Genomic DNA, 21,349 nt, shown 5'->3' on the forward strand with positions numbered 1-21,349 from the left:
TTTTTATAAATTTATTAATATATTTATTATCGACAGACTTAAGAATAAAATATAAATTACCGACATCCGGTCACTAATAATATATATATGGGGATCCATAGCACCAACCAATCAGACAACATTGACCAATGTTTGTGTATATTTATTTTATTTTATTTTTTTAAAAAAGAAAGATTGTTTGATCGGAGGGTAATTGAGTTCAAATTTATCTTCGTAAAATTCAAGTTTGTTTTTGTTTTCATTTTGACTTGTTCAGGAGAGCTGAATTGTTAAAGGAGGTAATGATTACCTTCCAAGTTGATGATTCTGGAGTCCATCCTTTCCATCGAGTAGAACACTACCTTCCTTGCAATTAATTTATGAATTAAAAGGAAACCCTAACGGTGGCCTTTAATTCCATTCAAATTCTTAAACTACTCTTCTTCTTGTAGCACTTGGTACATCCGATCTTTCTTGTATTGATTTAAAATTTTTAATGATAATGTTTAAAAATACAGTTAAAATTATGTTTTTTTAGATCATTTTAACTGGTAGATGTTAAAAATATATTTTTTTTTAAATAATATTTCAACCGTTATTGCAATTTTAGTAGATGTTAAAAATATTTTTTAAAAAAAATAATATTTCAACCGTTATTGCAATTTTAAACTCCCTTGTGTCGCAAGAAAATTAAAACCATCTCACGAGTTGAGTTGGGGGGACCAAAAGCATGCACCCCATTGCCAAATGCCGCAATGTTCATGTTTATAATTGTATATTTCGGTGCTTAAACACCCAATCAAGTTTCTCGATCAAAGGTACGGAGGAGGAGGAAGCATTTATTCCACTGTTGAGCAAAGGATGGAGGAGAGAGCAGACACGTTAGAAAGCAATACAAAAGTTGTCTTTATCGATAGATTATATAAGTTATAATTTGATATAGTTGCCTTAACCATTTTTGCTTTCTCCATGTATATAAACCTGGGGAGATCCATGGCAAAGACAGCGCAGCAACAGGTAATCTCACCAATCTATATCTTTGTCTGGTTTTTAATAAAACCCTCTCTTGCACATATTCCAGTTCCACGGTTCGAGGGAGAGGAGGGCTTGCTAGAATAATGCAGGTAATCATCTCTTAATGCTTGCTTTTCTGAGAATGTGACACGAATTGCTTAAGTGCGCGAAACCACCCACTCAGTCCTAGATTCGTTTGTCTTTTGTGCCTATGTGAGATGAATTTGTGTCCTAATCTTAGCTTAGTGAGTGCTTCAAGACGAGTTAAATGGCCTATTAATGTGGAAACCACGTCCTAGATTTGTTTTTGTCTTTATGGCAATTCCTTTTTCCTTACTTTTGGGAAGGGAAGGTGCATTTTTGTCTCTTATGAGACAATGGTTCATAAGATAGAGGAAAAAAAAACACCATGCAAGCCTGAGCTCATGGTGAGGCAAGCTTGCATCAGAATTGCTCTCTTCTATAACTAAGCTCATTACGATTTATTCTCTACACGCAGGTAGCCTCTTCACATCTACTTAATCCTTCAATATTTCCAGCTATAATTCAGCCATGCTTAACTTCAAGTTATTTTATACTATTACGAGATTCCTAAAGTAAGAAAGCTCATAGTAACTGAATCATGAGTAAATATACATATAATTACTGATATCTCATGATTGAATGTAAAGTGATATAGGAGGGCACCCTTTCGATAACTGGGAAGGTTAACACAAGGGAAGACCTTGCTCTTCTGGGGTGTTTCACTGTCACAAGTGATCGAGCCCTTATCTCTCTTAGCGTTGAGTTTTCGTCGCTGCATGAGAGATAAGAGTGAGAAAGAGAGTTGACCCAAATAGTGTTTTTGATATGGTTGGTGCGATTTTAGGTCATCGGCACACGCTCCGTTGTACTTGTCTTGTGATCTCTATGGGCCTTCTTGTTCCTGATTTTCCCTTCTTTTTGTTGATTCGCAATCAAGAAATTGGGATCATGTATACCCACACCATATGTATAGTGCCAAACACCACAAGTGTTAGATGCAGGACGTTGATGGTATCTACAGTCAAAACGAATCTTGGAGGCTTGTTGCACCATGAAACTCGTATCTTGGAGCATTACCCTATCAACGATAGGGTTTTGCATTCAGTTTTGCATGGATTGCATCATGTTTTGATGTTAAGAAAAAAACAAAAAAAATCTTTTAAAACCAAAAAACATAAGATCCGCCTGCTGCTTAGTCTTTACTCGTGCTGGGTTAGTTTTTAATCTATTTAAAAAATAAACATGATTAAACCAAGTTAACTAGACCAAACTCAAGTGAGATATAGTCCTTACTCGTACTGGGTTAGTTTTTAATCCATTTAAAAAATAAACATGATTAAACTAAGTTAACTAGACCAAACTCAAGTGAGATATAGTCAGATCATCTTCAAGAATTCTTTCTAAATTTTTATTCAAAATAACGATCATTTTAGGTTTTTTTAGAGAAATCTAGATTAATTTCCTTTTGCATTCGGTTTTGCATGGATAACATTTTTTGATGTTAAGAAAACAAAAGAAAAAACCTTTTAAAACCAAAAAACCTAGAATCCACCCGCTTAGCTCTTAATCCATTTAGAAAATAAGCATGATCAAACTAAGTTAACTAAGTCAAACTTAAGTGAGATATAGTCAGATCATTTTCAAGAATTCTTTCTAATTTTTTGTTTAAAGTAACGATCATTTAAAGGTTTTTTAGATAAATTTAAACTAATTTCTGATTCATTTACAATATATATATACATATGGAAAGTTAGGTTGGATACAGTTGAGAGTTTGGTTTAAGTTATTTCTTCCTATTTTTGGACTAATAAAAGTTTGATAAAGGTGGGGCTACAAAATGAAGTAGGAAGTAAAGAAGGCAATTCATTGAACGGTTTAAGAGGCTACAGGCCAGAATACCACTATATATACCCCATCTCCCAAGCTCAACTTCATTCATATCACTAGTTGCCTTCCCCCTTCCTTTCTTCCATGCATGAAGTCCTGAGACCTAACATATAGCATTCCAAAAACCTTTCTTTCCATAGCCAAGAAGAAGTTTAGGTTTAGGTGGTGGATAAAAGTTACCTCTTCATCCGTTTGTGCATGCTTTGCTAAACCATTTTAAGCTCTCATTTTATTTCATAACGGGCCTCATTCCAACTTTACTCACTGAAAATCTCCTCTGTTTTTGCCCCTTCTTCAATACAAGATGGGTGAGAATGCTGCCTCAAAGAACTGCCACAACAACCACCTCCACAGCCATCACCAAGTCTTTGACATCTCCATTGATGTACTTCCTCAAAATGGTTCCAAATGCTTTGATGAAGATGGCCGCCTTAAGAGAACTGGTAATCTTCGACATCCTTCCCCTGTTTCTGCTCCTTTTTCTGCCCTGTCTTGGCTTTGTTTGTAGAAAACTGGTAGAAGTATAAAACATCTCATATTCTTGCTGGTTGGTTTGTGCCTTCAGGTACTCTATGGACTGCTAGTGCCCACATAATAACAGCGGTGATAGGATCAGGAGTTCTTTCCTTGGCATGGGCAGTAGCTCAACTAGGATGGGTTGCTGGTCCGGCTGTCATGTTCTTGTTCTCACTTGTTACTTACTATACCTCATCTCTACTCACTGACTGTTACCGGACCGGCGATCCCGATACAGGAAAAAGAAACTATACATACATGGACGCTGTTCGATCCATTCTAGGTATCATATAGAATATTTTCTTCACAAAATACAAAATATTGTAACCCTACTAATACACCATTTTGAAATGTTTCCTTCCTTCTCTATTTCACCAATGCTAATTCTCGTCTTCAATGTTTCTCAGGTGGAGTAAAGGTCAAGTTGTGTGGTTTTATTCAGTACCTGGGCCTATTTGGTATTGCCATTGGCTACACCATTGCATCATCCATAAGCATGATGTAAGCTGGTCTTAGTACAGAAATTTCTTTTGCTTTTTTTTTTTTTTTTTGTTCTTGGAAGCCTTGATTAATAAGCTTGGTTCATGGTTATTGACAGGGCAATTAAGAGATCAAATTGTTTCCATCAAAGTGGTGGACAGAACCCATGTCACCTTTCGAGCAACCCATATATGATCATGTTTGGTATAACAGAAATTCTGCTCTCTCAGATCCCGGACTTTGATCAGCTATGGTGGCTCTCTATCGTTGCCGCCGTCATGTCTTTTACATACTCTAGCATTGGTCTTGGCCTGGGCATTGGCAAAGTTGCAGGTATTTATACCATATTGAGGGACTATTCTAGTTAAATCCAACTTTTATACCATATTGAGGGACTAACTCCCACAACGAGTCTCCTGTGACTAATCGAACTCTAAGCTCATCTATTTTCACTGGTATGCAGTTAATGGGACTTTTAAGGGTAGTCTAACTGGGATAAGCATTGGAACCGTAACCGAAACAGAGAAGATATGGAGGAGTTTCCAAGCACTTGGTGCCATAGCCTTCGCATATTCATACTCTGTCATTCTTATAGAAATTCAAGTATGTACGATCATTTAATATCAAACCTCATTTTCTCTTAGTCAATATGGACAATCTCTGAGTAACTCGGCATTTTTTTGTTTATTTTTGTAACAGGACACAGTTAAATCTCCACCAGCAGAGTCGAAGACAATGAAGAAAGCTGCCAGGATAAGCATTGTAGTGACAACAACTTTCTATATGCTTTGTGGCTGCATGGGATATGCAGCATTTGGAGACCTAGCACCTGGAAATCTCCTCACTGGCTTTGGTTTCTATAACCCATATTGGCTTATTGATATTGCTAACGCCGCCATAGTAATCCACCTAGTAGGAGCATATCAAGTGTTTTGCCAGCCTCTCTTTGCTTTCATTGAGAAATGGGCAAACCAAAAATGGCCTGGAAGTTACTTCATCACCAAGGAATTCAACATCGCAGTCCCAGGCTATGGGCTATATAAGCTGAATCTCTTTAGATTGGTTTGGAGAACAATATTTGTGATCTTAACCACTGTTATATCAATGCTGCTCCCATTCTTTAATGATGTTGTGGGAATTCTTGGGGCACTTGGTTTCTGGCCTTTGACAGTCTATTTTCCAGTGGAGATGTACATCGTACAAAAGAAGATACCAAAATGGAGTACAAGATGGATTTGTCTCCAAATGCTGAGCATGGCTTGCCTAGTGATTTCACTTGTGGCTGTTGCAGGCTCAGTTGCTGGTGTTGTGCTTGACCTTAAGGCTTACAAGCCATTCAAGACAAGCTATTGAACTGGTAGCTTTCTGAGTTGTTGAGTAACCATGGGAAGCTGAAAGCTAAGAATTGCACTTGAACTTGATTGTTCTTGAAAGAAAAGTTGGAAAATTCGCACGTAGGTGGTGTTTGTGTAGATCATCATTTGTAATTTTATGTTGTTTTCATTCCTCCAAGTGTCTAAGGCCTTTGTGATTATGCATAAGGAATCCAAAATGGTTTTCATGTATTTGACTTTGTCAATTCTAAACCCTCCAAACTAGACATTGCCAATTCAATATCACATGTAAATTTCATATTCCTCGAGTGATACGTTTGGTTAGTATTTCACGACAGGAAAAAAAAAGAAAAAAAAAGAGTAGAAACACAAGGAACAAAAACATGTTGATTAAAGGGAAAAATGCAAACATAAAATAAATTAGAATTGTTTTGGAATGGATTTATGTCTTTTCAAAACAAGATGTGCGAAGAACATGCCTCATCTATCTTTATTATTTTTATTTTTTTTGTTTTAAGACAACAATCAAAAGAATGATCAAGTACTTAATTAGTATTGAATTATTTAAATTTACAATTTTTGACAAGATATATCAAATTTGAAAATCCTTTAAATTTCCAGGAGTAAATTTGAAACAAATGATCAGATTTAAGTTGTAGTTTTCTATATATAAAAAATTATTGTCTAGTTTTAATAATCATGATACCTTGGTGTCAACTGATATGCCCTGTCATCGCACGTCAAGGTTGCTAGTTTTGACAGATTAAGAACTCAACTGGATGTTCTTACTACTAATTGTACTCTTGGATATATTTAGATTACTACTAAACTCTTTTGAACAACAAAGGATTTTTCAGGAAAGAAAAACTAGTTTTGACTTGTTTTTCAATTTGCCATGCATGTGCTTCTCTTAGGAAAAGAAAAGGCCAGACCGAATCAGAAGATGCTGCTTGATATACAGAATTTTTTGTTCTGTGTTTTTCAAACAGTAGCATCAGAGATTCAGATTGTTCTCGAAACTACAAAAAGAAAGGCATTTTGGATGGTATCAGAGAAAAGAAACGTAATAATTGTAAATGATAAACAGCACCACCACCACCACCACCGAAAGTGCCTCTCCCATTCTACACCACCACATTATGGAGAAGAATAATTCGTTTAATACATGATTCAGAGAAGAAAAAAGATGTTTGTCAAGGGCATTAAAGGAATCTTGACAATCGATTTGCTTGACGAACTATTCATGTATAACAATGCTAGAATGCTGCTATTTTTTTTTTTTTTTTTGTCGAAGATTCCCTCAGATCACTTTATAAACAATCTCATCAATTTATCACCAAATTTTGACAAGTAAATCTTATGGAAATCTCCTACTAAAAATCAACACAATCATATTTCATACAGTTATTAGCCGGAATCTTGACAAAATGTATGAAATTTGTTAAGATCATGTGTAATTTTTATAATTGGTGAAATGAAGCAGGAAAAAAAATATAGTATAAATAATATTTTAAAGTCTGATCTAAAAGCGTATCTCAAGAGATTCACACTGCTTTTATCTCAAGAAATTCACACTATAAAAATTTAAATTCCTGTAACATTAATATCATATCAAAAAATCATTTTAATTTTTATGTTATTAGACAATTTCAAAATAGAATTTATATTATTTTTTAATATTATTAAAAACACATCTCATTCAATGTCAAAAAATCATTTCAATTTAAAATCAAACTCCGATATTATTGGTTAAATCTATTATTGGTTAAATCTAGGACCATATAACCCAGTCTTGCATGAAAAAGGGTACGGACCCTATAACCCAGTCTTGCATGAAAAAGGGTACTCTTGTTTGTTTGTGAATAGACGGGCATGCCCAGTCTTGCATGAAAAAGGGAACTCTTGTTTGTTTATGAATAGAGGACAAACCATGGTCCCTTTTAGACTGGTCAGGTGGCTTTTGAACAAAATGAACAGCGGTACTACCATTTTGAACAAAGAGCTGAATCTTGCAACGTCAAATGTATTTCCTCTACGCAAACTTAAAACCAAAAACAATGTTTTGTCCAGGAAGAATTTACATTCTGCAGTAACAGGCGGGCAAAACATGCCAGTTCAGGCTTTGCCTGCTTCAGAAAGAATGATATACTTGAAGTCCGGGATGGAAGAACAGGTTATTGCTGCTACGTGTATCTGGAATTATCAAATCCGCATCCGTTTGACATCACTCTCTGGGACACTTGCATCATTCCCATTTCCCCCAACTGAAACAGTTTGCCCCTGAACCAACAATGCACGTCAAGTGAATACTATAACTTGCAATCACCCAGAACACCACTATCATGGTGGCGGGTTGTAAATTTGGGCTCTTCTGAGCTCAGCGAAGACATTACTCAGAGCGGCCAGAGTATATAGGTAAGTTGAGCAATTGCCCTCTTCTAGGCTAGGCAAAGACATTACTCAGAGCCAGCCTGGATATATGGGTAACTTGGGCAATGGCCCAAGACCCTACTTAACAACAGAACTTCAAAAATAAATAAGCTATATTTATTAAATATGCTTTATGAAATGAAAATTACCTCTACTCAACAAAAAACTCCAAATACAAAATGAAGATTGCTCAAGACCCCACTTATCAGACATATATAAAAAAATAAAAAAATATTTATTAAATATTTTAAAAGATCTCATTTATAACTTTGTTCAAGGCCGCAATTCAACATAAGCTGGTTCTGACATTACTTTAGTAATACTATAAGTTTCTATGGCATGTTTTGGTATAGAGATTCAGGTAACATTCCATTCTCTACATACTTTTCAAATGCAGAATGTATAGAAGTTCTTTCGACATAACTTAATTGAACTTTCTTCCCCGTCAACATAACCACTCTTGCTTAATCACAACTAATTCAAAGATGATTAAAACTATAGAGCTTGAATAAAACTACTAAAAAGTAACATGAAAAAGAAAGAACAGATTGCATCTGTTATTGAAGCAATGACCGTGTAAATATTTTGATTATGATGAGAATTTGGATATCTTAAGACGTTGTATTATAAAAATATTATACAATTACATTCCTTAACACATGCATGCCCTATGTGTCAAGTGTTAATTAACATGCAAATTAGATCCCGAAAGAGCAAAATCTAGCTTGCATTCCTAGAAGCAACTACCTTTGGGATGGTCCCACTTCATCACTTGAAACTTTACTTGATACACATATATGCTCGCACTTTATTTTTATTTCTTTATTTATACCCCTAGCTTGTGTGTGTGTGTGTGTGTGTGTGTGTGTGTGTGTGTGTGTGTGTGTGTGTGTGTGTGTGTGTGTGTGTGTAAGCTAATAGTGCTTACCGGTCCTTTTGGGTCTACCAAATGACAGCAATGATTTTATGATCACTACCATGCTTCTAAGTATAATTAATTGATGCATGTTGTTAATATCGTGACAAAGAACGTGAAGTTAGGCCTGTCCAACTTTGTACCCCAACTTTGATGGTGGAAAATCTAGAAATGCCAACTTACAGATTCATCAGGAACAATAGCGTATCTATCAGATGGTGAAACCCAGCTTTTCCCTGTCAAGAGAAATAGTAGAGGCATCAAATAAATAACCAGAATAAAAAGAGACAAAAACCCATTACGAAGTCAAAATGCAAAAAAAGGTGATGAGTACAATACAGCACCTGATGATGGATCAGCACTTGAAGCTTCAATCTGATGGCCACCGGATCCATCAGCACTCAGAGCTTCTATGATTTTCGGTAGATTTCTTCGAAAGACCAACATATACAATTTAGTGATTTTCATCAGAAAATAAAGCAAAATATGTTTGTGCGCTAGGTTTTATTCCACTAAATATTTTCAGCTAAAATTATTGAACATAACACGAGCTTTTTGAGTGAGATAACTGAAATTGATGAGAAAAACTAGTTAATCTCAGGTTAGTAAGCCAAATGATTTAAATAGGCCCAGGGCAGCAGGGTCCCAAATTAAATACAACTGGTAACTTTCATTGGAGACAAATTAAGTTTTCAATACTCCATACATTATTTGCTCCAACAGGATGTATTTCTCAAAGTTATTTGAGGACAGACCAAATGGACAAGTTCTTTCTGCAATGATGGATGCACGTGCATTTGCAGATGCATTTCTCAGTTGACCCTGAGTAGTTTACTGTCCTTTCAAGGGAAATGGTCCTCAGCTTGTCAACATAATGGAAAATGGCCCTCCACTTGTCAAAAAAATTGAAAAATGGTCCTAAATGTGTTGATCTACTACAAGTTAAACGCATTTCTTACAATTATCAGTTTCTAAAGAAAGGCAAGCCAGAAATCCTAGAATCATCTTCTAAATTCATTATAAGGAGAAGGAAGCAAAATTCAAAGAAGTGTTGGTTTTCAACACATCACCATAATAGCTAGTATCATTATATCAAGGAAGCTAAGGTGGAATGTATTTGCATATTCAGATTCAATTAAACAGACTGCGTGTATCTTTATCTGCAAGAAGAATAGTTGTCAGTATCACCATTGCTTTCAAAGGAAGTTGTAAAAGTTTGAAAATTTCGTATTTGTATGTCCAAATTTTGGGAATTCTTAATAATTTGGTAAAAACCTGGAGATGGGTTTCTTCCAACTAGTAACCAGGTGAAGACATGACGCAGCGATCACAAGATGTTCTAGCTAGTTACTTTGGCACAACTCTCAGATTTGGCAATTGAAACTCACTTCAATTAGGGTCCAATGCAATTAACAGTAGGTTAAGTCATTTGGGATATGGATAAAATCACTTCTTTTTTGGACTTCGTTTACAAGAAGTTACGAATGCTTTAACTAGTAGAGACCTATGAGCAACCTTTTGTAGTTTGGCAGGTGTTCTGATGCTCAAAAGGCAGTCGTAGAAATACTATCCTAGAATAGATTTCTTATTAACCCTCATGTATTATATTCTCATTCAATGCTGTGTTGCAAATTATCTAACTTTATCTTTTTTATTTTTACACCTAAAACTATAAATTTCTGAATCTTAGCCTCTACCATTAGGATAGAGAGGTTTCTCCATATCATTCAAATCAACTGCATTAACTCAAAATAGCTACAACTAATGAAAGAGAGATGTAGGTTTATGCTATTACCGATCCATAGACTCTCCATGACCAAGTTGTCCATTTGTGCCTCTTCCCCAAGAAAACACATTTTGCCGTTCAGTAACAGCAAGTGTGTGCCTCCATCCACATGAGATCTGGACTACTTTCTGCCAAGTGCCAAATAAATGCAGATAAAACATAAAATTAGATTAAGAACAGGAACTACAAAGAAAGAAGGCAACCCTCTCAGACAAGAACCAAAAAGACAAAAATCCCTACAGAACTAAACATCAATGTCATGGGCTATCTTAACCAATATTATGAGAAACAGTAACAAGAATGTGCCTGCTCATGTGGAAATTTAACTTGCACAGGAGAGCAATGATCAATGTTGTCACCAACTCCAACCTGTCCAAACTGCATAAAGAAAAGAGATAAACCAAACAATAAGCATTATTTTAAGAGCAAAAATGGGATATACAAGTAACAATACAAGTAATTAAGCTAGGCAAAAAGAAAAAAGAAAAAAGAAGTGGAATTTGAAAGAGTCTACGAGCTTCCAGCACCAAAGGGAAGTGAAATCCAATAATATGCAAGATATTGTGCATAGGCATGTAAGAAATTTTTGTGATTGTTCATGTCTAACAAATTTACACTTGTATGGCCCTGTTTCCACCGAGCACAATTAGGGAAAAACTACCTGTCCACCCTGTTTCCACTGAGCTCAAGTAGGGAAAAACTACCTGTCTAATATGTCTTGTTTTCACCAAGTAAACTAACAGTTACATTCACTATGAGATGATATGTACTTGTAAAATCATAATTAAGAAATTAAATATTGTAAACCTTATTCCATCCCCAGCCATAAAGGTTTCCATTGGAAGTCAATGCCATAGTGTGTCTCCAGCCACCTGATATCTGGAAAACAATTCAAGCCGAAAAAAAATTGAGATTCTGGATTAGAAGAAACACTAAAGCATGTCGTAGCTAAGTCAGAGCAAATCTGATGTTGATTATTAGAAGCTTCAAAAATTTGCAGAACTAATGAGTTCAAAAACATGCCATAGAGTTTCAATTACCTTTAAAACTACTTTAGATCTGGGGGATCAAGGGGATAAAACATAACAAGTTACAACAAAATAACAAAAAACCAAATTGAATGCTGCAGTGGAAAGAACGATCCTAGCAAATGGGAAAAACAACATTAACTTAACAGTGATGATAACAATATTTAATGGCTAAGGCCATTGAAGTTACATAGAAAAAGAACCTACAACCTCTTGAGGTATTTTATAAAATTCTGAAAACTTGCATTTTTTCTGCCCTGGTTACTCTGGAAAAATATTTGCATGAGAACAATTTTGTCAAAGAAAATCAGTTCTCAGAAATGGGTGCCATCAATCAAGTAGGTACAATCTCATGAAACCGGTATTAATCAGAGGCCAGGAATTGATGTGACCAGTGAGACAAACTGTAATGTGAACGCACAAGAACCACTTCAATGAAAAAATAGAATGAAATCCCAACCAACCTTGATAAAACAAATTTAGTCCTTGAAAGACAAATAAAATCAACTACTGGTGGAAGGTGCCTGACATGCCTATCTTATTTAACCATACATTTGAATACTTCTCAAAATGATGCAAGATCCAAAATTTCAATTAAATGAAACAAAAAAAGCATTTAACAGCAATGAAAGGAGAAAGAATCACCAGAGAAATGTAACTATCCCGCAAGGCTTCCACCTTGTGAGGAGTCAGGTGATCCTCAAAGTCCCCATGTCCCAGTTGACCATATTTGCTCCATCCATAAGTGTATAATCCACCAGAAGAGGAAACAGATATTGTATGCCGCCACCCACATGCAACCATTATCATCTTGTCTCCCTGCAACTCCCATGATAAAAACTTAGACTGGTTCATTAAAACTTATTTGAGAAATCGCAAGGTTAATGAAATGCAAGGTCATAAATTTGGTTCATTTAATAGATCACCAGTTTCAGGTTTTGCTTTCTAACATTAACAGAGCGTATTCCAAGAGAAGACACTCGATCTGAAAAATAGTTCTTTAGTAGGATTCACAGGGCTACTCCTATACACTGTCCAGCAGTTTTGGAGCCATAGAAAACCCCTGCTCTCTTTAAAGCCACATTCAAAAATCTAAACCTGACTTTTTTCAAGTCCATAACTTCACCCTTAAATTTTTCACTATTGGCACATTGAAAGAAAAGGATAGTAAGAAAGACAAGCTCAATAAGTATATGATAGTAACTGGATTCTTTTGCCAGCACTACTTGATCTTCAATACTGGTTATGCTTGATCTACTTCAGAAACAATTAGTACAAGCAATCACTTCTGTTACATACATTGACAAGTGGAACTTTTTCAGGAAATAGGCGATCGTTTCTGTCACCTAGTCCCAAGTTCCCATATCGGCCCCAACCCCATCCATAGAGCTCTCCATCTTCTGTGACAGCTGCGGTATGTTCAGCACCAGCAGCAACCATTTTAATAGAGACTCCCTACAACAGAGATGAAATTTCAGTACACAAATCATCACAATACACTGCCTGGCAGTGCTAGACTATTACATGTCAATAGTGACAATAAATTTCTTTTACTACAGCATGTCACAGAGTAAGCATCAATATGATACTATCCAACTCTACACCATGGGAAATTTAACAATTTGACCAAGGATTTTTACAATCTCTCAGCTGATGGTCGTTGAATTTGCACCTCCAATGTGACACCAACAGACTAAATCACTACCTTTCTCTAACCACACCTCTCAATAAATAAATAAATAAATAATAACCCCCCAAAAAATCCACGTGCTTCCACCAAATAATTAATCTTTGTTTTTAGATTTATTTTCAATAATAATGTCTCTACTGACAATTTAACAATAGAAGACATCCACCAAAAATGCAGATGTGTTCAATATGATAGACAATATTTGTTTAACAATGCACATGCCCAGCTATAAACTCAATGAACTAAGCCTTGGTTCTGAATCAATTGGAAGAGATAAAGAATCTGCTAAGGTACTTGACAGGGAAAGGGGGTTTATTCAGGTACAAGAGGCAAATGTTGAAACTCAAAAAATGGCATAAGACAAATACAATTGAATGAACAAATAGGTGGATATATCTTGAATGAACTAGTTAATCTCTAGTACCTGAAAAGCTTGAATTTTCTGAGGCACAAGGGAGTCCTCGGTGGTGCCAAGACCAAGTTGACCATTTTGATTCCGCCCCCAACTTCACAGTTACAAGCAAAAACACTGTGAATAAAATGTTTTCCCCCATGATAGAATCAATTTTCAGAAGCATAGATGTAAGTTTGGAGGAACCTTCACCCAAAACATACAGTAAACTCGTTACCTGAGGCAAATAAGCCATTTACATGATATTTGGCACGCAGAAAATTTGCATAAGAGCTATTAAAACTAGAGCCAGAAGATGAACATTTACTATTGAGCATTTCATGCAAAAACATTATAGTTAGGAATAGCTATAACCCAACAGTACAGAATCCAGTTCCAACAGAACATGACCACAGATGATTCACTATTATGTTGTGAATGATCAATATATGCCATTGTAGAGCTGAAAACTCAACGGCACCAAACTGCAGAAGATAAAAGTTATAATCGCAAGTTTAACCAACAATTGTATAAATGCAATGTGAGAAATATGTTCAACCAATCCTCCAAAAAAAATACTCACGATCTTATGAAACAACTTGTTTTGTCATCTCTCATCCTAAAGTTTTCCCAAGTTTCGAGGATATTTGTTCACTTCATTTAGGAGACGCTTCCAGAAGGAAAAGCAAGAAGTTTATGTTCTAGCATATTATATTAGTAACACTGAATTGGACTGGTTCTGGAATATACTATTATTACTGCTGAATTGGACTACTCAACCTAAACATATCATTAATGAGACAGGTCCCCTGAGGAATCAAAGCAGCTTTACACATGAAGTAGTATGCTAGCCAGTACTTACACTTAATTAAGGGTTTTTTTGGTGGTAAGAAAATTCATTCACGCAAACAAGGTGAAAGTACACCTAGGAGAATAAGTTATCCAACAAGAGATGCATGAGGGGAAAAAAATCAACACGGGCACTGCATTCCAATTGCTAGAAAACCCCACCAGAAAGAAGCCAGAAAAACTATGTTGATGCACAACAATGTGCTTGAAGCACTAACATGATATATTACTCTTGCCATAAATCTAATTATTGGGAAAAGATAGAGATAGAAAGACTGCTAACCTTTGCACCTCACCATCCATGGTGACTGCCAGACAATGGCTATCCCCACAAGCAATTTGCCTTATCTTTAAACCGTGCAAAGCCTTAATTGGCTGAGGAGTGAACAAATCACTAGAATTTCCATGTCCTAGCCTCCCAAAATCACCCCTGATAGAAAAGGAACACAATGGTTGAGGGCTACACATGAAATCCAGACAAGAGATTAAGAACTTACTAATCAATAACCTATGAAGAATTGTTAGAATGTTTCAGAAGATGAAATAAGCTATCAGAAAATTGTCTTTAGATGTGACTTGCTGGTTAGACAACTTAGTAATGATTCACATATGAATACATATACTACATTCCTTTCATCTCTAACCTCATCTTACAAAAGATTCCAGGAGAAAACAAATGAGTTAGGGGATTCATAAATTTCAACCATCAATGGAAATATTATTTGAATAAAATTTGCAAGAATGAATTATTGATGCTTAGAAACAGCCTATAAGATAAGGACTCAGTTATAAATACTCAGACAACCATCAAATTTATTTAAATCGAGTTATTTAGATGTGTAACATCATTTTATTTTTCTTAGGCCAACTATTAAACTGCTGGGTTCTCAGATTTCAAAACAACACACAGCAATCAATAAAATTACCATACTTCTCAAAATTAACCAAAATTAGGAATCAAAGATGGAAGTAAACAATGAAGAACAGACCATCCCCAACTATAGACCTCCATTCGTGACTCAGAATATGCAGTTGTATGATCAGCACCGCAAGTAATTGATATTATATCAAGGCCATCCAATGTACTCAATTGAGTAGGAGTGGGTCTATCCTCAGCATCCCCATGGCCTAACTGCCCATCCTCTCCTCGTCCCCAGGAGCAAACAATGTTTCCAGCTGTAAATTATGAACAATTGTAACTCTAACTGATGCAAGTTTAAGCAATCAAAGTATGAGAATAGAATTGAGGAAGAGGTTACAAATGAATAGGAGTTTCTTGTGATAAAGTTTATACTCCACAAAGAAGAGATTAAATAAGTCAACAAGCATATATAATTGAAAGTTGCAAGTCTTTTAGATAAGTAGTTGCAAGCAAATAAATAAATAAAATAAATAAAAGGATTTGAATCTAGAAATCTCAACATTGTTTGAAAAGGAATATTATTCCATCAAGGCCATAGCTTACAGATTTGATAAATCGTGGTGATTTTTGAAGCTGATTATCTTCTTCTTACCATTTCTTGACCAAAAAACACACAATTGAGAACCACTTGAGTACCACATTTAGCATGAAAATTCTTTGGCTATCACTCCTTCATGGATGATTTTATGTAAAAAATGAAACTTGCAATAGCAGAGGCAAAGAATGACCAGCCAATAAGGCCCAAAAACAATTTGGGTGCCACAGGGTAATGCATTTTGATGGTAGTTTCCTCTCTGTTTCTACTCACAAGCCATTGTTTCCTGGACTTTCCCTTAACCAGAAATGGCACAAGACACAAACAAGAAACTGATACATCAATGCTGGCTTAAAAGAAACTCTCCTCCACTAATGTTTACCCTATCCAAAGTTGTGCACGTCCATAATAGCTCTAACAACAGAAAAATCAAAACACAGTTCAACTAAATCTACCGAAACTCTCAAAACAGACCGCCAAATGGTTATACACGAAGCCAGATAAAAAAAATTAAATCACCCCATAAACAACTTCAAGAGCAAACAAAGGTCAAACAATCAGAACCAGCGATCAAAACCAAAAGCTTCAGTCTTTACCAAAACTAACAAAAAACCAAAGCAATATAAACAAACCCCACAATTATAAACTTACAAAGAAGAGCAACAGAGTGGCTAGCACCGGCAGAAATAAGAATAACTTGACGAACTAGACCACTAACTTCACTACCACTAGCAGCTCCTTCATCCTCGGCCATTTTGCTTTTTATATCTGTTGTTCTAAAGTAAAGCTGCTGTCTTGTGTATTTTCAAAGAAACCAAAGTCTAGAAGATGTTTCTAGTTGCAGATTGTTTTCTGCAATGACAATAATAGTAATGATAGTAACCAGAGAGTGGGTGGCAGTGATAAATTTACAGGGACAGAGATGGTACTTGTGCTCCTGCCCCCTTCGATGGGCAATAAACAAAGGTACATGTACAAAGTGTAGATGTAGAAAAGACTAGACTACAGGTTTAGGGTTTGTTTTGATGCCCCAACAACGGCATTGATGATGGGAAGGGCCCGCCCACCATTTGCAGCTTTCGAGTTTTCTAAAGCAGCGGTGACTCTAATTCTGTTGTTCATTTTCCACCACACAAATCCTTTCAGTTTGAAAATTCTCCAGTTCACATTAGCTACTCGCATTGATGGGCAATTAATTATATGCTGTGGGACTCTCTCCCGCGTTGTCCAATGTAATATTACGTTACATAAAATAAAAATAAAAAAAACTAAGGGAGTTCACGGATTACTGTTCACTACAAGTGAAATAACGTTTTTGTCCTTGAGAAAAAAAAAAACACTAGTTTATCTGTGGTCTTGATTTAGAGGTATTGTGATCTTTCTACGAGGGTCGTTAATTGTTTGTTTGAGAGTATTTTTATTATTTTAATATTTCAATAAATAATAAAATAATAAAAATATTTTTACAAGCCAAAAAATCAATAGTTTTAAGGAAGAGTTATATATATATATATATATTATTTTTAATACTTAATAGAATTATATATATATATATATAAATCTAAAAAATTTAATTTATTAAAAATATTGAGATCATATGATATAGATTATGATATAGATTAGAGGTGTTTATTTTCATTTTGATTCGATTGTTATTAGAAAAAAGTAATTAAACCAAAAAATTTAAAAAAAAAAAAAATTGATTCAAACTGATTGGTTTCTAAATCAAAATTTTTTTCAAAAAAAAATTGATTCAAACTGATTGGTTTCACTTCGATTCGGTTCTATTTTTTAGAATAAAAACCTGTTTAAATTGGTTTGGCTTGGTTTTTTCAGGTTTAACTTGGTTTTTTCTGATTTTTTTTGTTTAGGTTCGGTTCAATTTAATTTTTTCAGTTTTTTTGTTATAAAACCAAAACTGAACCGAACTGACCAGTTTTTTCAAATTTTAAATCGGTTTAATTGGTTTTTTCGGTTCGATTTTTTCGATTATTTTTTTCAATTTAATTGGTTTAATCGGTTTTTTTATTCACCCCTAATATAGATCGATAGTTTGGCTGAATATCTTTGGCTTGGTTTTTTCTGGTTTTTTTGTTTGGTTTCGGTTCGATTCAATTTTTTTGGTTTTTTGGTTATAAAACTAAAACTAAACCGAACCAGCTAGTTTTTTCAAAATTTAAATCGGTTTAATTGGTTTTTTTGGTTCGGTTTTTTTGGTGGTTTTTTTCAGTTTTCTCGGTTTAATCGGGTTTTTTATTCACCCCTAATATAGATCGAGAGTTTGGCCGGATATCTCATGTTGGCTTAGTCCTAATTAGCATTGTTATATATTTATCATGAATGGTTTTTATGTTATTTTTTAGTTTTATTTTAATACTTAAATACATTTTTTTTGTACAAATCACCCTTATTTGTTTTTATCTAATTAGATAATCATCTTAATTCAAAAATACACTCTAAATTATAATAAGATTGTTTCTTCCTGTTTCTTTTACTTTTCCCTATGATTCACATAAATAATGAATCGTTATAGTGCATCTTATATATTTAATTTATTATTTTTTATCAAATTAAATAATTTTCTCAATTTAAGATTATATGGTAAACTAAAACAAGATTGTTTATTGTTGTTTCTTTAACTCTTGCTTGTGATTCACGCATGTTATGGATTGTTAATTATAACAAAATTATCTTGTGATTCGCGCAAATTATATATTGTTATAGTGTATCTAATATATATTTAAATCATTATTTTTATCAAATCAAATAATCATTTTAATCTAAGCTTACACTATAAACTATAACAGATTTTATATTGTGATTTCTTACTGTGGAGTGTTATAGTATGTCTGATGTCTGATACGTGTGAATCGCTCCTTTTTTGGTTAAAGAATCATTTCAACCTAAATGGTTAAAATATTAGATAAAGTTCTAAAATATAAATTAAACTATTCTATAATATATCTCTTCAAGTAAAAACTCTTTAAGCTTAAAACTTACACAAGCCCATCATTATCTTTTGGTGAAATCTCTTTAGGTTTTAAAACTTTTATAGATACACAATTATATTGTACTTAATTTTATTAATTTTATTAGTTATAATGAGAATGGTAAGAATCGAACTCATGACTATTTGATCATGAAAGCATTAATATTATATCAAAAAAACATCTCAACCTATAAACCTAAGTTGTTAAGTTTAAGATATGATTTATACTATAATAGTTTTTTTATCATTTTGCAATTGTTCATTTTAGTCCTCTGTTTTCTTTTATTTCTTTATTTTCATGTTATATGTGAATGTTTTAAAACCTAATAAACCCATTTGATTTACATACTACATCATGTTTTCCTTGTTAAAAGAAGTCTTGTCCTTACATGATATTAATGCTTAATCTTGCTAAATAGTATTTCAATTTGTCGATTAAAAACCAAAAAACAACATAGATCAAATTTAACACAAAAAAGATGCATCCTTTTTTATTGTTTATAAGGTGCAAAAAGTATACTATGATCTCTAAAGTTTTTTAATTTTTCATTTTTAATCTATATGTTTTGAGGGTTTCACATTTTAGTTTTTAACTTTATTTATTTTACATTTCAATCCCTAAAAATTGAGATGAAAGAGAAAGCCTTCATAAAATTATGAAGGGGAAGAGAAAGTGGTCGATCGGCCATATTTATTTACACCAAAAAAGGATGATTTAGTATTACTAAGGTATTTTAAGCTTTCATTTTAATGGAAAATTATATTAGGGTTGAAAAGAAATTTTTTTATTTGGTTTAATTTTTTTTATTGATTTAAGGGTGTTTGGGGTTAACAATTGATTTCGTGATCTTTTCTAAATGGGTTTTTTAGTCTAAAAAACCATAAACTGACTTTTCTTCCATCTCTATGGTGACTAGAAATTAATCAAATACATTATATGTTGTATTTTTTAAAATAAATAAAAGAGGAGAAATTGATACATCAATCTTCTAGCTCCACAGAGCATCTAAAAAAAATATCAAATGATTCATTAGTAATTGACTAGCATTTTCTAAGTTTATAACCACAAAGATGACCACCGCACATGATGAGGTATTGTTTGTCATTAAAGAAAAAGAATTTATATGATACTCATTACTTATAAAAAAAAAATCAAAATACAAAAAGCCCTAATAAATGTTGTTTATTTCATCACAACCACCATCATAAAACTATATAATGTCATGTTCTAGAAAAGGAGATTGAAATATTGATCTTCATGTGTTATCTTCAACAATTTATAAAGAAAGAAATATAATCTGAATAAATAAAAAAAGGTTCTGCAATATATTACTTGAGATGAGAAAATATTTCAAACTTTTTAAAAAATGTAATAATGTTTCTCTATGTCTCATAATAAATCTTTCATGTCTCAAAACAAGTCTCTATGTCTCCAATAAAATCTTCATGATGAGATCTTCATGTCTTAGATAAAAATATTCACGTGTCTATACAACATCTTCTTATATAATACTTTAACACTGTTTTTACAATTACAAAAAAAAAATTATTTTTTAAATAATAACATTTCATACTCCAGTCTTTCATCTCTCTTACAAGTAAACTTTCATCTCTTTCACAATAAAGATAACAAGAGATACAAAAAGGTGATATTACATATATGTTTTTTATTCTCATCTATTTTTACTAATTAAGTCTTCAAACATGAATGTTTAAAAGACTGAAAGCAAATAATGATGCATAAAATTTTAAAAACAAAATCCTAGTTGTTTGTGTTTTGACCTCACCCTTACCATAAGTTGTCCAATATTCTTGACCTACTCACACACCTTGATGTATGTTTTGAGTTTAGATAAGCCAAAGCAATGTTATAAACCATCCATTAGCACATATAAGTTTTACGGTGTGCCTTATAACCACCTTCTAGTGTTTGTGGCACACATCAAATTTGTCAGGCAGAGAAAAAACATGAACTTCCTCATTAATAACACAATAAACACAACAAACAAGGACTTATATTTTTAAGTATTTTCCATCATCACATCATTATTCACAAGGTAAGCTGATATGATCAAAATCTATAAATACCTTGGTTTACCAGGTAAAACATAAAAGTTAGGCAAGTTCTTTGAAGAGCTTCACATCAATTTATTCAACAAACACACAATTCTTGTGTTTTTTTATTTTCCTTTGTATAATATTTTCTCTTCTTATGTTTATTAACTTAAGTATTAGATGATTTTCTATTCCAACAAGAAAGTTATTTTGATGAAAACATCAAACATACAAGCTGAGTCACCTTAGTCCATGAGGTAGCTGTGGAAAGTTTAATCTATTCGTGAAGTTTTCATGACTTTGAGTGTGTTTGAAATTATGGTAATAGTGACGATTCAAAGTACTTTTGGCTTAGAATTGCATTAAAATAATTTTTTATTTTTTTAAAATTATTTTTGATATCAATATATTAAAACGATTTGAATATATATATATATATATATATATATATATATATTCATTTTAAGTAAATTGCATTCCCAAACTGGCCTCCATCATAAATTATAAGGAGATTGAAGTTAATT

At 33.6% G+C, this 21,349-nt stretch overlaps 2 protein-coding genes across 2 annotated transcripts; one reads left to right on the top strand and one right to left on the bottom strand.

Moving 5' to 3' along the window:
- Nucleotides 1-972: 972 nt before the first annotated feature.
- LOC105124523 (amino acid permease 4-like) lies at nucleotides 973-5,399 on the top strand. The gene is made up of 7 exons (XM_011024568.1): nucleotides 973-1,103; nucleotides 3,209-3,347; nucleotides 3,470-3,703; nucleotides 3,828-3,921; nucleotides 4,019-4,233; nucleotides 4,364-4,503; nucleotides 4,600-5,399. Exons 1-7 carry the CDS (start codon nucleotides 1,098-1,100, stop codon nucleotides 5,251-5,253), a joined length of 1,482 nt encoding a protein of 493 aa, XP_011022870.1. The 5' UTR covers nucleotides 973-1,097; the 3' UTR covers nucleotides 5,254-5,399.
- Nucleotides 5,400-7,188: 1,789 nt separating this feature from the next.
- UVR8 (Regulator of chromosome condensation (RCC1) family protein) lies at nucleotides 7,189-16,940 on the bottom strand. The gene is made up of 12 exons (XM_011024569.1): nucleotides 16,433-16,940; nucleotides 15,314-15,500; nucleotides 14,608-14,754; nucleotides 13,509-13,590; nucleotides 12,694-12,849; nucleotides 12,040-12,213; nucleotides 11,174-11,245; nucleotides 10,673-10,744; nucleotides 10,376-10,494; nucleotides 8,925-9,010; nucleotides 8,764-8,816; nucleotides 7,189-7,514 (listed from the first exon to the last, which is right to left on the bottom strand). The coding sequence occupies exons 1-12, from the start codon at nucleotides 16,533-16,535 to the stop codon at nucleotides 7,437-7,439; spliced, it is 1,329 nt and encodes a 442-aa protein (XP_011022871.1). The 5' UTR covers nucleotides 16,536-16,940; the 3' UTR covers nucleotides 7,189-7,436.
- Between the last annotated feature and the right edge of the window lie 4,409 nt (nucleotides 16,941-21,349).

The sequence above is a fragment of the Populus euphratica genome, unplaced genomic scaffold (genome assembly GCF_000495115.2).
Source record: "Populus euphratica unplaced genomic scaffold, PopEup_1.0 scaffold35.1, whole genome shotgun sequence".
In the NCBI taxonomy this organism is placed as follows: Eukaryota; Viridiplantae; Streptophyta; class Magnoliopsida; order Malpighiales; family Salicaceae; genus Populus; species Populus euphratica.

Excerpts from the sequence above, each read along its gene's own strand:
- LOC105124523 (XM_011024568.1), top strand. Across the intron at positions 3,704-3,827 it reads CGCTGTTCGATCCATTCTAG|GTGGAGTAAAGGTCAAGTTG; the intron begins GTATCATATAGA and ends AATGTTTCTCAG. Across the intron at positions 3,922-4,018 it reads GCATCATCCATAAGCATGAT|GGCAATTAAGAGATCAAATT; the intron begins GTAAGCTGGTCT and ends GGTTATTGACAG.
- UVR8 (XM_011024569.1), bottom strand. The coding sequence starts at position 16,535 with ATGGCCGAGGATGAAGGAGCTGCTAGTGGTAGTGAAGTTAGTGGTCTA. Across the intron at positions 9,011-10,375 it reads CATGGAGAGTCTATGGATCG|AAATCTACCGAAAATCATAG; the intron begins GTAATAGCATAA and ends GGTCTTTCGAAG. Across the intron at positions 8,817-8,924 it reads AAGTGCTGATCCATCATCAG|GGAAAAGCTGGGTTTCACCA; the intron begins GTGCTGTATTGT and ends TTCTCTTGACAG.